The sequence below is a fragment of the Dunckerocampus dactyliophorus genome, chromosome 8 (assembly GCF_027744805.1).
Source record: "Dunckerocampus dactyliophorus isolate RoL2022-P2 chromosome 8, RoL_Ddac_1.1, whole genome shotgun sequence".
NCBI classification, from domain to species: Eukaryota; Metazoa; Chordata; class Actinopteri; order Syngnathiformes; family Syngnathidae; genus Dunckerocampus; species Dunckerocampus dactyliophorus.
The window spans coordinates 17,068,580-17,085,194 of record NC_072826.1 but is presented as its reverse complement, the minus strand read 5'-3'; the positions used below and the strand labels follow the sequence as shown (position 1 = coordinate 17,085,194).

Below are 16,615 nucleotides of genomic sequence, written 5' to 3'. Positions count from 1 at the left end.
CTATTTTTCACATGTGAAAAATAAAATTGTCTTCAAGTTTGAAGGATGTACGTAACGTGGGTGGGGGGAAATTGTCTTACTATAATCGAAGTTAATTTTTAGTGCGTTTCCATGAACAAAAGTGCAGTCATGGTCATATAATACATAATAAATATTTAATTCTGAATCAACATATCACATCGAGGCAATAGCAAAGTAAAAAAGCTCAATTTCAAATGCGCAACAAGTTGTATATTCACATTTGAAGGGGATAATCAGCAAAAGTGAGGCCTAAATACGGCGGACGGTCACCATCTTGAATCCCCTCACGGTGGTCTTATTAGAGAGCATGAGGGAAGCCTGAAGCATCTTTGTTCCCGTCTTGCTGGGGAGGAAGTTGATGCGTTGCTCTCCTATTCCTCCTGGACGCAGCGGAAACATCCTGCAGGGAGAAGAAGAAGAAGAAGAAGAAAAAACTAAACTAAACTCAAAGGAAAGCCTGACATTGTGTCTGGATGCAAATTGTCTCTATTTTCTCACAGCTGCAGAAAGAGAATGGAGAAAAAGCAGAAAGAAGGCATAAACTAGAAAAAAGAAGGCATGGACGGTGTGGGGGAGGGAACTGCTGACTAGAAGACATCGCTTTGGGCACCATGACCACTTATTAATAGAAATTCACAAGGAAGATCCAAGAGGCTACAGAAATTACTTGAGAATCCCGCCCAAATTGCTCCAACAGGTGGTGGAAAAGTAAACCATTCATGTGAATGAGACATGCTTTGATATGCACAACCCACATTGTTTGCGCATGGGTTGCGGTGTGTTCGCTGGTGCGTTTATGTTGCGTTCATGACTCGTTCACGGAAATTATGAATGCCCCAAATTTTTAACATTTGATAATTGGCTTATTAGCACACTGGGATGCAGCACCGCACAGTTTACACATACTTCACAAGTGTTTAAGACCATTTTACTCATTGGCACGTCATTGACACAAATTTGCATACCGCTGCAAGTGTAAACTAGGCTAAAGACGTCATTCTCATAATATGCTACAGAGTCATCCTTGGAAGCAGAACAATAGAATTCTTACTGTGATCACCCTTATCAAGCTGAAAGAACGAGGAAATGTGAACCTTTTACCTGAAGTTAGCATGACCTTTGACAAGGCCGCCACCAGACACGCTCAGCAGGCCGCTTATGGGATGAGAAAAGGGGTTGGTGAAGCTCACGCTGGCTGCCTGCTCTTTGTTCAATACCACGTTCTCTTCGTCTTCAATCTGAGTGAGCAACGCATTACCATCATTAGAATGAACGCTAGGTATACACTCATCCACTTCACTGGTTACAGCCCAGCACTCTGGAACATGAGCTGCATCAAAAATAATGCCTTTACTTAAATAAATAAATAGATAAATAAATTGAAATAAATGAATAAATAAATAAAGCTCAGATATTAACACACTTATTACTGAAATGTGTCAGTTGAAATCAAGTGCGTTGCAAGACTTCAGGAACTGAATTGAATTAAAAACAACTGAATTAATTCTAACCTATCCTATTGCAATGTAAGTAGCTGGTGTTGAGTACTTTTGCCTAGTCTGACATGACATGATATATCATCAAATAGATTGTATTAAATAGTAATAATAAATAAAATCATAATTAGAAATTAATATAAAATGAAGTGAAAAGCTATATTAAAATAAAATATTTTCCTCCAGATAATCAGTATTCAAATACAAAAATACTAAAAACCTAAATTGAATTCATTTCAATTCAATCAATCATGTCATGTAAAACTAAACAAATGTCAATAAAAAACTCAACACCATTTACTTACATTGCAATTGGATAGGACACATCGAAACAGTATTATTTGTAAAACAATATAACTTATAAAGTAATTCATCCATCCATCCATTTTCTATGCAATTGCAATTGTTCTCACTAGGGTTGCGGGGGTATGACAATTGCTAACATTACAAACAATTACTAATAGGCCTTATTATGTTTATAAAGGCAGAGCTTTCAATTGTGCAGGTGTACCTAATGTTGTGGCCAGTGTGTGCTATGTTATACCTCAATGACAAGCTGTGGACTGGCGATGTTGAACTCCTCAAAGGCCAGCACTCGCTCATGAGTGACCACGTCCTCCAAAACCGCTGCCAGGTTGACTAGGTCGTCCCCCACCAGGTCCTCATACTGGGGTGGGAGGATCTGCTGCTTCAGGACCTTGACTAAACCAACATACACAGACACACGCACACACACACACACACACACACACACAGATACAAAGGACCTGATCATGTGGACGAAAATGAACATCCCAGCTTGTATTTGACTAAACCAGTACAGAGGGGAAAAAAATGGCGTCTTCAAAGGTTGAGCAGTTTTACTTTATTTTAGTTTTATTTTACACTACACCGTGTGCACAATTATTTGGCGATTTGCATTATTGATTATTAGTTTTATTATTTGCAACAATAACAGCGCTGTTGGTCAATCCAAAATGTTAATAAACTTAAAACTTCCAGGGAGCGAAAGTGGGGTTTTGGTTTTTGTTACGACTATCCTTGTGTGCACAAGTATTATGCAACTATTAGTGTGCACAATTATTAGCCAACTATTAGTGTGCACAATTATTATGCAACTATTAGTGTGCACAATTATTAGCCAACTATTAGTGTGCACAATTATTATGCAACTATTAGTGTGCACAATTATTAGGCAACTTAAAGAAAAACAAAAATATTCCCATCTCCCTACTTCATTTTTTTTAGTCAGAATGAAACAAACAAACAACACAAACCTTACAAGTAAATATTTCTGACATTTCCAAAAATAAATCAGTGACCATATAATATACATTTGAAACTTTCTCAAGTTGCTGGGCATCCCTAACTTTGTATGTAATCAGCCCTTGTTGACAAACTAAATTTCCTCATATTATTTTATACTTTTCAGTATATTTTCTAAAATCAATCTATTTTTACTTTCTACACATACAGTAGCTGAAGCCATCTTAGCAGGTTTAAACTATATATTCTTCATTTTTTCTCAAGCTGTTGCGCCTCTCCTAACAACATATTTAACTCCTTTCCTTTTGTAATCTCATGCCAAATCATTTTCTGGATTACATATGTTTTTCTTTGTTTTTTTCAAGCTGAGCCCTCTGGCAACCTCACACCTTGAAAGACGCTGGTTTATATATATATATATATATATATATACATAAATTTTGTGATTTAATCACTTCTCTGTATTTTAATGTGAAATTCACAAGGGAAATGAAATGGCTGCCTCATTTTCGCCCATAACATCCATCCAGTCATCTTCTATGCCGCTTATAATAGCCAGCTACCCAGCTGACTTCAGGCAAGAGGCGGGGTACACCCTGGACTGGTCTCACCCATAACAATAATCATCAATTGTGTTCCAGTATTGCAGTTCCACTATAATCTCCATTTGAAACGTTTGTTAAACTGCTGTGTCTCCCCTAGATTTGTATTTAATCAGCCCTCATGAACATACTGAGTCTCCATCAATCTATATCTATTTTCTTTTCCGCTTGGGGTTGCGGTGGTATGCTGGAGCCTATCCCAGCTGACTTTGGGCGAGAGGTGGGGTACACCCTGGACTGGTCACCAGCCAATCACAGGGCACATACTGTATAGACAAACAACCATTCACACTACAAACTGAGTTTCTTCGTCTTATTTTATGGAGTTTTCTGTCTCTAAAACCTATGTTGCCTTAGACATCGCTAAAGCCATCTTTAAAATTGTTTGGTTTTTTTTCAAACAATTTAGAAAATCTTTTTGAAAAGCGACGCCTCCCCAAAACTTCTTTGGTACCCTCCATGGGAGGAATACCTCATACCTTAAAAAAAAAGTTGCTTTTAGTGATTGAATAACCCCTATTTAGTGTCAAATTCCCTAAAAGAAATGGCTGCCTCATTTCCACCAATTGTGTTTAACTATGGAGGTTCCATTGTAATAATCAATAACTTTATTGGCTTACCTTCCAAGGGTGCCAGCTGGATCATGTGGTGGGCCTCCCAGAAGGTCTCCGAGGGGCTGTGGTTGTACTCTTTGGTTTGAGCGTTGAGGTGGACCTTCATCATTTTAGCCACGCTCTGCCTGTTGATGACCTTCAAAGTGAAGAGGATGGATGCCCCAGCCACAGGGGTTTTATCGAGCGTCAAAAAGGCAGCCATCCTCTCTGTGGAGAGCAGGAAGACCATTCAGGGAGGCGTTTTTAAGCAGATGGTGACTTTGGGGTGACGGTTCTTACTTGTGCCTCTCCTTAGCGTCGAGCTCTCTGACGTGGAGGACCTGTTTGATGACAATGTTGACGTCAGGCCTGTTTTAGAAGACAAAGACGTGGTTATAGCTGAAAGCAAACAGCTGTTGAAAACCATATCTCATACTTTGTATGGGTTTATAGTCCCCGGTGATGTTCTGCAGTCTGGGGAGGCCCACCACTTTAGTGCAGATGAGCGGTCCCACCCTGTCCGTGTCCACGCTGCGGCTCACCACCCGACCCTGGCTCACCACGAAAGTGTGGACATCAGCGTTCACCTCAGCATACACAAAGGGGATGTCATAGAAGAGGTCAACGCGTCGCTCTTTGATGGCTTTGGTGGGAGCGGGACCGCAACAAAACACCCCTGGAAGAAGCACAAAAAGGATGGATTATTTTAGGGAGATGATGGAAATGAAAAAAAAAGCTAAGAAGCAAGACAAACCTCGGCTTCTCTCCTGGGGAGTGGGATCTAGAACCTGCCAGCCGTCCATGTCACCTCCCAAATCTGGCCGGGTCATCCAACACTCCACCCAGACGTGAAAGTTCCTGTTTTGAAGGGTCAATATGTAACAAGCAATCAGTGAGGACACTTGCGAGAACTGATGATGACGTGCAGTGAGTCTAGCTCCTCCTTTTAGGTAACCTACCACTAAGGTTGGTATCCCAACAAGAGGGTGCCAAAGTCTTCTTTCCACCAAGATGTAGAGTAATGCTGTTTTTTTTTTTTTTTTTCAAAACTTGTAAAGATTTACCAAAAGGGTGCAGTGAGACCTAACCCAAAATCCTAACCCTAACCCCAAAGCCTAACCCGACTTTTACGTTAACCGCTAATCTTTAAACCTGACCCTAATCTTAACCCGTAATCGTAAAACCTAAGCACAAACCTCATCGCATTATTCTGTTCCTTTCCTGTTTCTTTTTCTGTCCACCTACCAACTGACTGCGTCCAGCTCCACCTTTCAGGTACCCTACCAGTGGGCAGTTAACCCAACCCCCAAGCCCCATTTCCACTAAGGCATACAGTTGGTGTAGTTACTTTTCATTGTTTAAAGTGAGTAAAGAATATGAAAAACTTATGTTTTGTGGTACCAAACACAGTGGTATCTAAAGAGTGGAGCTGGATTGACCTTAAACCAATACCCGAATCTGCAACCTTAACATTAACACTAAATGTAATCCCTAATCTTAATCCCAAATCCTAATCCCTTTCCTTAAACCATAATCCCAAACCCTAAAACTAACTCTAACCTTAACCCTTAATTTATAACCCTATAGTCTCTAACCTTAACCCTAACAAAAACTTTAAGTCTAGGTCCACCTCTATTCCCAAATCCTAGCACTAACCCCAAAAACCTAATCTCAAAACTAATCCCTAATTTCCATCCATCCAACTTTTTTCTATGCCGCTTATCCTACCCCTAAATTCAAAGGCTTAAATCAAAATCTCTAACCCTAACTCTATTATCTCTCTATAAAGGAGGCGACTGGTTCCTTCCCATCAGTCCGTACTGACCAAATGGAGTCTTTAGTGCTCTTCAGCTTCTGGCCTGTTTCACTGTAGAACTCCTCAATGACCAGGTTGCCATTGGTGTCGTGAGCCGAGTTGAAGTTGGTGACGATACGACAAGGAATGCCAAGGACTCGCATGACTGAAGATGTGATTGCAAAACCGAAGAGAGAAAGGCAGGAGGGTGTCAGTCTTACAATAATGTGGCAGAGACTCATAGTGTTGTCATCATCGATGTTGCAATCACCCGTGCACATAACGGCAGCGTACACCCAGCACTGGCCATACTTGACAGGGTGGTAACCAGACTGAGCCCAACCCCTCAAGATGTCGCCGCTCCCGGACCACATGGATGGATGGACTCCGTCGCTGAAGTCGCTCGACCAGTTGCCTTTCAGCATTCCACGGTCGTCCTCGCAGTTGATCTACGTAGAATCACAATCAATCATTCCAAAGTCCACTGGCCTGTTTCCTTGGCAACTTGAGACCAAGGGCTCTCCTGCCTCACTCAGTTGACAAAGGAGAGGGAGAAACGGCTGTCAGGGCCGCACGTCGCATGTAACCTGATTTTCTGGATCTTATTTTCTAGAATGTTCCGTCTCTTCCCTAAAATCCATTCATTTTGGCTTCAACATATTTGAAGTAACTTTGAAAATTTCAAAATATTGTATATTTTTTGTCAAGCTGCTGCCGTTCCTTTAACTATATACTGTATGTAATTAGCCCTCACTAAATGGAGTTTTCTGTCTCCGCTGTAAAATACATTTATTTTGTGTTTAACATAGATGAATCTAGCTGAGCATGTTCAAAAATTGTGATCTTTTTTTTCTCAGGCTGCCGCACCTCTCCTAACTTCGCATGTAACCTAATTTTTTTTGCATCTTATTCTCTGGAGCTTTTGTCCATCTTTGTTGCCTTTAACATTATTTTTCTCAAGGGGCAGAACCCCTTCTGAAGTCCTCTGGCTGGGTGGAATCACTCCTTTGTGTTTCTATGTAAAATGCACACGTGAGTAAAACAAATGGCTGCCTCGTGTGTCACAATAACAAACCGATGTTGTTTAAAAAGCATTTTGCTTGGCAGGTTTCTCCCTAGATACTGTTGCGATTTTATGGGCTGCAGTGACGTGTGTGTCATTCCCAATGAGTCAAAAGGCACACGGTGTATTGTTTCTTACCATGGCAGACACCACTCGGCTGATGTAGACTGGGTTGCTCCGGTTCAGGTAGTCTGTCCTTCTATTGAGTTTGTGCTGAGGGCTGACATTCAGCAGGTTGAGACACGCCTCCAGAACGTTGGGCTCGAACTTTCACAAAGATATTGAAGAATTACTCTAAGTGTAAGTGGCGCGTAACTCCTTAGACATTGATTTTATTTGATTTGTTTGCCTTCATACCTGGTCTAAGGACCACGGTCTGGACACAAGGTTCATAGACGTTCCCATGAACAGCAAACAGGAGTCATTCTGGATGTATTCCTCTCTCTGGTCCTCAAAGGGAATATAGACTGTATCACCTGTATTACACACACCTTTGTTGATCTTCGATTTACATGTGTAGTTTATGGCCACAGTAACGTTTTTATATACCTTATGACCACTGTATTGTAATAGTAAACATTTTTAACATTTTCACTTGTTTTTATTTACTCATACTCATTACAATCATCATCGTCAATAGGATGATGATAATAATAATAATAATAATTATTATTATTATTATTATTATTATTATTGCACACTACCTATATCCCTTATCTAGCTAGATATTTAAATTAATCAACATCATCGTTTGCTTGTTTGTGCATGCAAACAAAAATTGACCTGGCGCCAGACACAGCCTATTAAATATTGGTGCAAATCTGGAAAAAGATGAAAATGTGACTATTTTTTTCCACTATTAATAACATTCCCAGGTACACAAAAAATATGCCAGAATTTTGTTTAAAATGCAACATGAACTAATGTGTCTGAAATAAATAAATAATAATAAATAATAAATGCCTGCATCCTCAACAACATTTAATGTCTTCTCCCACTCACCACGACACCACGGGTTGCAAAGCAGGATGAATTTGCCGACAGCGCAAACCTTCACCTTGTCTTGAGTGAACACGCACAGCTTAAATCTGTAGCAGCCCACCGAGGCCGAGGAGGGGGCCGAGATGAATACTGAGGGGTTGTTTGGGTTCAGGCTCTCAGAGTCCATAAAGGCTGCCCACCGGGACAAAGAAAACTTGACAGAAAAAGTGACAGGTATGCTCACGTACAGGCGGCCTGTGGAGAGAATCAATTGAATATTTGTATTAGTTATTACAAATAACACTTATATCATTATTAGACTTTGGTTTAATATAATGTTTTGTAGATACTCAAGTTATCTTTACAATATATAAACGAGAGGGAGGAGGAGTATTATAATTGATAAATGAAGATGTTTAGATGCTGTACTTGTATGCGATCGTAAAGAGAAGAGTTTTAAGAAGGTATCGAAAGTTTTTGATCACTTTTGGGTTTTGGGAGAGAGCGGAAGCAACAATTGGGCATTTTCTATTTTTTTTTTAAGTTTTTTGATTATTTTATTTTAATTTAGTTCACAATATTGTTTTATTTAATATTTTTTATTTTGAAATATTTTATACATTTTATATTTTATTTGATTGGATTATTTTAGCCGCACTGGTCTTATTTTTTGTCATTTTGCAAAGGTTTTTTTTTTTAAACACAAATTTTGGGCTTCCATGTTTTTCATTGGACAGCAACAATATCATTTTTATATGCTATATATTTAATGGATATTATTAAGTAATGCAATTGTAAGCATGTATACAGTCCCAGTCAAACATTTGGACACTCATTCTATAAAAGAGAAGGGCTGTACAAACTTTTGACTGGTATTGTATATTAGGGGTGGGTGGATCAACCCAAATACTGGTAGTATCAATACCAAAGGTATCAGAATCAGCATTGGATCAATACTAGCGTGATCTCATTAATAATTTTAATTTTTTTACCTGTGTTTATTTTCACATATCTGTCATTTTTATTGTTGTGTCGCTCATAGTGGCAGTATTGATCGCCACTACTGTATATTGTGAATGCAAAAATATAGAAAATATAGAAAATATTTACAAATATAGAAAAATCATACAGCAATAAACCATAATTGGTAACATATGCCTCACTATAATACAATAATAGAGGAGTGGTTCAAGAGATTGTACTTAACAAATGTTGTTGAAGTTGTTAAAGTGTACTAATGTAAAACAATTTTCCTGGGCTTAAAGAGTCTTTACCTAGCATGATTGTGATTCTGAGAGCGTCCGTGCGGGGGTCAAAAGGTCGATCCTTCAGCGGCAGGCTGACTCTGAACAGCTCTCCTCTTCGGACCACCAGAGCTTTGGAGCCGCTGAAGCCATCCGTTCGGTGTCGCTCCAGATTCTCGGAAATTTCCAAGTTGACTTGTTGCATGCTGAAATCTGTTCTGGAGATGGAAGGAAGGATGAAACTCTTGCAAGAAGATGTACTGTGTCTCACGTTACGTCAGCGCAGACACATGCTTTGAATTACTACAGGTCTGTATAAATACACCTCTGCTTTCACGCCACACCCTCCTGAAGCATTCCACTTGCCACAGTATGAAAATATGATCAAGTTTTCTAGGTTAATTATCACAACCAGGCATGCAGCAGCATTGTGGACACACCTCTTTATTTGTCATGTCGCTAGAGGGCCGATACGTCATTGATATGTGGGAGTAATCACCGAGGACACTAGAATTGAATACGACTGCCGATACCCCCACAAATGATTGGAGCAGAGTGTAGTAGCTATGGTGCAAAAAGTCCGCCATGATGGTGAGCAAGAGAGGTGGGCGGGGCGAGGCAGACAACAGTGTACAATGTATTCACTAGCTCTGAGCTGAGTATAAAATAAAGTTAGATGTTTTTTTTCCCCCCTCCCTTACAGTGTTACCAATGCTTAACAATCAACATAATCAACATAAAATAATACTTAAAATATATGGATAATTAAGTGGAAATATTCACACAATGCAACATTTATTTGAGCAATGGCGTTAATACATTACATTTGATAGATTTAATCATCATCATCACTGACTTGTCATGAATTCAACTAATAACCCAGAGAACCGAATTAGCTCAAAGCTATATTGTGTGGGATTCCCACACAATATACACTATATAAATATACAGCAGATCTCCGCATATTGGCAACACCACAAATTTGCAGATCTTTGATCAAAACTTTTTTTTTAATTATTTTGTAAGAATACCAGCCCGTTTATGCTTTTAATTTACAAAAAGAGATCATTTTTTGGCAGAAAGCCCAAATCATTTACCCTAATTTGGTAGTTATTTACAAATATGTGATAATAAAGCATACAATGTCAGCATTATAATACAACTGTGGCGAGCCTGGGTCTTGGGTCAAACCTTCTTTAAAGGAAGTACTCTTGTACAGTAATTCCAGGGGCGGATCCAGCTTTTTTGAAAAGGGGGGGTGTGGTTGGAAATGGAGCAGGCGGTCTGGGGACCCTCCCCCAGAAATTTTTTTAAAATTAGACCTCATTTCCTACAATCTGGTGATATTTGAGGCCAATTTTATGTCCTTAATTTCAAGAGTTTGTTGTTATTTTTATCCTTGGAATATATCGTTTAAGCCAAGACATTCTATTTATAAAATTACCGGTGCTAGGAGAAACCCATTTTAGCTTAATTTCCTGAAATATTTTCCAATTTGAAGCAGCTGTAAATGAGGATTTGAGTATAATTTAATGTCACTGGGGATCGCTTTTCTGGTTAATTTTCATTGACAATAAAATAAAAATAGAGAACAGTTTTCCTTATAGTCATGATGCCAGAACCTTTATTTTGCACCTCCACCTGAATAGCCATGTCCAGCACACGTTCAATGTCCAATGTAAATTATCAGCCTGACAGTGGGTTCAGGAATAGCATACGTCTCGGTTGCATTCTGGCATATGCGTCCACCACGCGCCCACAATTCAGATGCATGTCCCTATGCATATCAGGTAACACCCCCCTCTAAATCCGTGCCTGAATTCCTCGCCACTCTGTACTTTGAATTTCGTGGCTTCACTCTATTTTTCTCAAAAATCTATGAATTCATAAAACATCACTGCTTTGTGGTTGAATAATTAGTCATAAATACACTTAAGCAAATTTTACACATTTTGTTCCCCAAATGAATAATTTTTTTACATAAAAACGGATAAAAGAACCACAGAACCACATAACATATTTTCAAGTTGTCACAGACCACCTCAGTTGAACGGTTTCCCCCACAATTATAACATGTCATTTTTAATAAAGATCCTATGTGAAACAAGCAACAATACACTGGAGATGACAGACTTTTCAGTAAACAAATACTGTCATCTGAAACTTTGTGGCCATAGTGGGAATAGTTAAAGTCCTGCCTACAGCACCACCTAGTAAAAGGACTAGAACCCAATTTGAAGAGGTTCGAAACCCAGGGGTGAGCAGTAGGGAAACCAGAGATTAAAAATCAAACAGTGAATTTATTACAATAAGCAATTAAGAATACTATAAAAACAATGCAGGGATTAAAAAAAGCAAATTATGCATTAGAATAAGTGGTGGGTGTGGCCTGAGCACAATTAACTCAAACAGCAATACATACAAAAATTTGTAAACAAATCGCAAACTAAATATCAAACATAACATGCAATAAAAAAATATGTATTTACTCAAAACACGCAGTTTTAGGAAACAACATGAAGAACAAAAAGGAAATATTTCCCACACCTTGATAAAAACATGAACTTGCAAACAGACTGTACAACTTTCACAGCCTCCAGCCTCTGATTGAGCGCTGCGGGCCTAAGGATAGATATACAGATTTATTTTTAAAAAAATAAAATAAAATGAAGAGGCAAATTACTGTAACTGAAATACCAGAAAACTCATTCTGTGCCTTATAAGGCAGTGACAAACATCAGCCAGGTGCTTTGATTAAAATATCAGTTTTATAAAGTGTCACCTGCGCTCCCGGTCCCGACGGCCACCTCCATGGTCAGATGCTGAGTTGAATGTTTATTGATGTCCACGTCCATCGCTTGCTTCGCTTAAGCTTCATTCACTACATCTTGAGCAAAGCTGTTCATCCAGCCAAATCTGTGTGATATAAATCAGAAGTCCAAGGTCACTCATGTAGAAATGTCATTTTTAAAACAAGCACAAAATGTTCCAAATGTACAGCCCAATTAACTTAATACAGCCACAGTAAAAAATATTAAGAATTAACAATTAAATTGTAATTCTAAAGGTAAAACGTACGTCACAATTCCTCTTGAGGTACACATTATCATTAAATATTTGTTGACATTTGTGTGACTAGTTTGTGAGCTGCTACCTTTTGATGTCATTCATTGGAATATCCACACAAAAAACAACTCGAAAGTGGCATGATTTGCAGTTTGAACGAAGTTTTCGAAAGATATGCCTTAAAAGTCAAACAAAACTAACCCTTTTCAGCACATCTTGGTAGACTTCAGTTCATTGAGCGTCCAAAGAATACCTGTTTGAGCCTGGAACAAATAAATTCACTATCCATTTGCAAATGGGAAATTTTGTTGTGAAACTTGAAAGCAACAAACTTTACGCTGAAATGGCTCAGGAGTAAAAACACTGTGGATTTGAGCAAAACTTCCAAGGAAAATTGAAAGTTTGAAGAAATTCTGGAAAAATATGCCTTAAAAGTCAAACAAAACTTTGGAGTTCAAACCATCATCGAGTGTGAGATTTCAGCAAATCTTGGGAGATATAAGCTCAGTGATCATCCAAACAAACACCAGTTTGAGCCTGGAACTAATAAATTCACGTTACCTTATTTACAATGAGAAATTTAATTTAAAAATGAGGACATCTTGAAAGTCAACCAACTTGGAGCTCAAATGGCTCAGGAGTCACACCACTGGAAATTTGAGCAAAAATTCCAAGGGAGATATCTAAAATTTGGAGTGTGAACAAACTTTACTAGAAAAATGTCTCAAAAGTCAAACAAAACTTGGAGTTCACACCATCAAGTGTGAGATTTCAGCAAAACTTGGGAAATTTAAGCTCAGTGAGCATCCACAGAAGAATACCAGTTTGAGCCTGGAACAAATTCACTCACTTTACATGATTTACATTGGGAAATTTTGTTTTAAAATGAGGACAACTAAAAGTCAACCAACTTGGAGCTCAAATGGATCAGGAGTCAAACCACTGTAAATTTGAACAAAAATTCCAAGGAATTCCAAATTTGGAGTGTGAACAAACTTTACTGGAAAAATATGTTTAAAGGTTAAACAAAACTTCCATCATCAAGTGTGAGATTTAATGTCAACCAACTTGGCGCTCCAATGGCTCAGGAGTCCAAATTCAATGGAAAATATGTTCTAAAATTGGGTTTTGAAACTAAATCTAGAAAAATCTCCCTTAAAAGTCAGTCAAAATTTGGCGTTCACATTATCACCATATGTGAGATTTCAGCACATCTTGTGAGACTTCAGCTCAGTGAGCATCCAAAGAAGAATACCAGTTTGAGGCTGAAACAAATGAATTCACATATATTATTATTATTACTTTATATTATTTACAATGGAAAATTTTGCTTTGAAACTAGGAATTGAAAATCAGCCAACTTGGAGCTGAAATGGGTCAGGAGTCAAACCCCCGGGAATTTGAGCTAAAATTCCACATAAAATATGGTTTAAAAGTAAAACATAAAACTGGGTTAAAAGTAAAAAATTTAAAAAAAAACAAAGCAGAACTCAAATGTGACAAGATGACCTGATCTTGGCCAATAAAATTGTTTTGTTGTTGTTTTGTCATTTTTGTTTGTCTTTGGCTTTTTAGGATTATACACAGGTCATAATAATTACAATAAAAAAACGACAGTGATGAGCCTAAGAAGATTAATTTAAAAAAAAGTACTCAAACTGTAAAGCTTGTGTCACATTTTATATATTTCTAAGTATTACTATTACAGTTACTTACAACTTATTTTTCCACTTACATAATTAAATAAGCTAAAATGTTCCTTAAAACATTACATGTACAGTACTTAAAAGTTTAATGATGGCAAAAGTTTGACCCCCGGATTTCATTAAATCTATTCCAATTATTTCTTATGGGAATATGGGATATCAGAAGAAACCCCACTGTCTCCTGGCACACATTAATGGTCCAGTCTACTGCTTATTCCAGAGGACCGGTCCATAAAGGAAGTAAAAATGGGCTTCATTTGCCAGCAGAAGTCCTAGGCTTGTTATAAATGAGGAAGTCAGAGATGTCGTGCCACACGTTGCTGTCATGGTAGAGGTAGTTCATGGATGACTGCAGCGAGGGTTGGAGTGTATGCGGGTGATACTCAAAGAGCCATAAGACCACGCCCCACACCAGTGTGGCAAACAGCGGGAAGGGGTCATGTTTTGGACGGGGTACCACTCCTTTCTCCACGGCCAGCCGGGACAAGGCGAACAGAATCCTGGACAGCAAGTACATGTTGATCTAGGGGTGAAAAACATTTGTGAACATTCTGCCAGTAGGGGGCGCCATTTTAGTCAATTTGGACATGCGGTATGGTTCACGTCTGCGTCGCAAAACACATGTTGAAGCAGATGTGATCATCTGCAGTGAAGCTATGACAGTTTCATAACCTCAAGCTCACATGTCCCATTTCACATACGCTCAATGAGTTTGACAGTAATCTGATTCACCTTTATATAGTTTATTAAACAACACCTGTAGCTTTTGGACATTTTCAATCACCACTAGGTGGTGCTGTCACTAATTAATCACACGAATCTCTTCAAGTGGGTGCTTCATCAAACACAAGTTAAGCGTTGAACTACTATAGCTGACCTATTGAGAGTTTTGCTGTTTATCGCAAACTCATTAAACTTTGCCAGTATGCTCCATCCACACACTAGGGCAAAAACTTAAATATTTTACAATTTTGCATCACCCATGTGTCTAGTATACGTGGTTCAAATTGGGTAGAAATCCGATGACACGTCTAGGACAAGTTTGCTTTCGAATGATGCCTCAAAACGATCAGAATGACTCAAAAAGGTACAGTTTCAAACCAAAACACTTTTTACAGCGTAGGTTCTTGAGACTTTTTTTGTGTGTCAACACATGATCCACGTATCAACCGAATCCCATGTTGCTAAGGGAAACAGGCTTTGGGGGCTAAGTTTTTGAGTATGCAAAAAACTGTACCACCAACAAACCTGACTGTTGATATTGTTGTTATCACCAAACACCAACCATCCTCCGACACAGGCGGCCAGAAAGGCGTGCGATTGCAAACTCTTCCCCTGGATCTTCTCCTGCAAGGCCTGCAGCCCTTTGTATGTGAACACAAAGTACGCCAGGTTGCGGGAGTGTGTGTACGTCGCCTTCAAAATGGCTTTGAGTTTATCCGCCAAACTGTCAGAGAGGAGGCAAAGCAGAGGAAGAATGAATCAAACATGTAAAAATTTTTAAATGGTTCCAGACTTGATTGCGACAAGTGAATTTCTGTGAAGTAGGATTCAATATTAATAAATTGAATATTTTCATAGTTATGGCATAGAAAACATGAATCAACATGAAAACAATAATCAGCAACACTAGGTTTCAACAATGTAGTAGCAGTTAGGCATAAAATAAAGTTTTGAGGTGCCGAATTAAGTGTTTCATCCCGACATTACTCACCACCAACAGGGGCTGGCCATTTTTCCGTTAAAGCTAATCACTTCTTGTCGTCCAATGGAAGTTTCCCGTGTAACGGTACTTCAAATGCACAATGAGTTTGATCGTATCAAACTTTTCCAGTTCTGTGCCACCACAAGAAACTTGTGCATAACAAGTTTTGCACTCAGCTGCAACATCTTTTCCAAACTTTAACGAATACACATGGCTGAAAAATAACTCCCATTTCTTGCTAGTCTGTCAAAACATTAGCGCACACTTTTTTTGTGACTACGTGGGCTCTATCCCGCCGCTGCTGGAAGGACTTGCTAGGGCGGTGTATGGAATCGACTGCTTGTATTGGAGTGCCAATATCTGGGATTTGAGATACAGCAGATAAAGCCCGTTTTTTGCGGATATCGGCCCAAAATTGCTACTTACATTTTCAGGGAATACTTTGACGTGTCTGTGGGGATTTGTGTCTTCTCGTAAGAAGACAGCTTGATATTTTAATTGTACAATTAGATATGTCCATGAATAATAGGTTAGTAGACAATTGCTGTTAGAGCAATATTTAAAAAATGGATTATAGATTCAAGTTTCAAGAGTTTTATTGTCATATGCACAGTAAAACAGGTAGTTCTGCTATGCAATTATAGACACCTTACCTTCCACTCCGGAATAGAAAAGTCATCACAAAAGCATGTGGTGCTCTGATTTTGGCTCCGTAACTGCAAACACAAACAACTTAAGGCTAATCAACACTTTTTCCAAACACAACCGCTTAATACTGTAAGATCACAAAAATAAACTGTGTGCCGCTAAACAGGATTAATTAAACATAATTAAATTAAATGACTCACACGGCGCCATTTCGGAAGCCTTTGAGAATTGCCAAGGCCGCTTTGTATTTCTCTTGTTGTAGCAGGTTGTTGACGGTATAAAGAAAAGTTTTTAACAGCTCTGAAACCGCCATGACTTTGGGCAATGGGGGACACAAATTCTGATTGCACTTTCGCGTCCTGGCAATGTGTACCACCGCAAAATGGCACCGTACTGAAACGGTGTGCATATAAAAATGCTACCTATGTA

At 38.7% G+C, this 16,615-nt stretch overlaps 2 protein-coding genes across 2 annotated transcripts; both read right to left on the bottom strand.

Moving 5' to 3' along the window:
* Positions 1-172: 172 nt before the first annotated feature.
* On the bottom strand, positions 173-12,147 carry tgm5l (transglutaminase 5, like). Its single transcript, XM_054784256.1, has 14 exons — positions 11,844-12,147; positions 9,092-9,279; positions 7,839-8,072; positions 7,194-7,312; positions 6,975-7,103; positions 6,045-6,222; positions 5,804-5,939; positions 4,733-4,836; positions 4,415-4,654; positions 4,279-4,347; positions 4,006-4,206; positions 2,062-2,219; positions 1,123-1,259; positions 173-421 (listed from the first exon to the last, which is right to left on the bottom strand). Exons 2-14 carry the CDS (start codon positions 9,264-9,266, stop codon positions 271-273), a joined length of 2,031 nt encoding a protein of 676 aa, XP_054640231.1. The 5' UTR covers positions 9,267-9,279; positions 11,844-12,147; the 3' UTR covers positions 173-270.
* Positions 9,928-16,569, bottom strand: pxmp4 (peroxisomal membrane protein 4). Its single transcript, XM_054784258.1, has 5 exons — positions 16,387-16,569; positions 16,192-16,254; positions 15,082-15,280; positions 12,329-14,356; positions 9,928-11,977 (listed from the first exon to the last, which is right to left on the bottom strand). Exons 1-4 carry the CDS (start codon positions 16,497-16,499, stop codon positions 14,087-14,089), a joined length of 645 nt encoding a protein of 214 aa, XP_054640233.1. The 5' UTR covers positions 16,500-16,569; the 3' UTR covers positions 9,928-11,977; positions 12,329-14,086.
* Between the last annotated feature and the right edge of the window lie 46 nt (positions 16,570-16,615).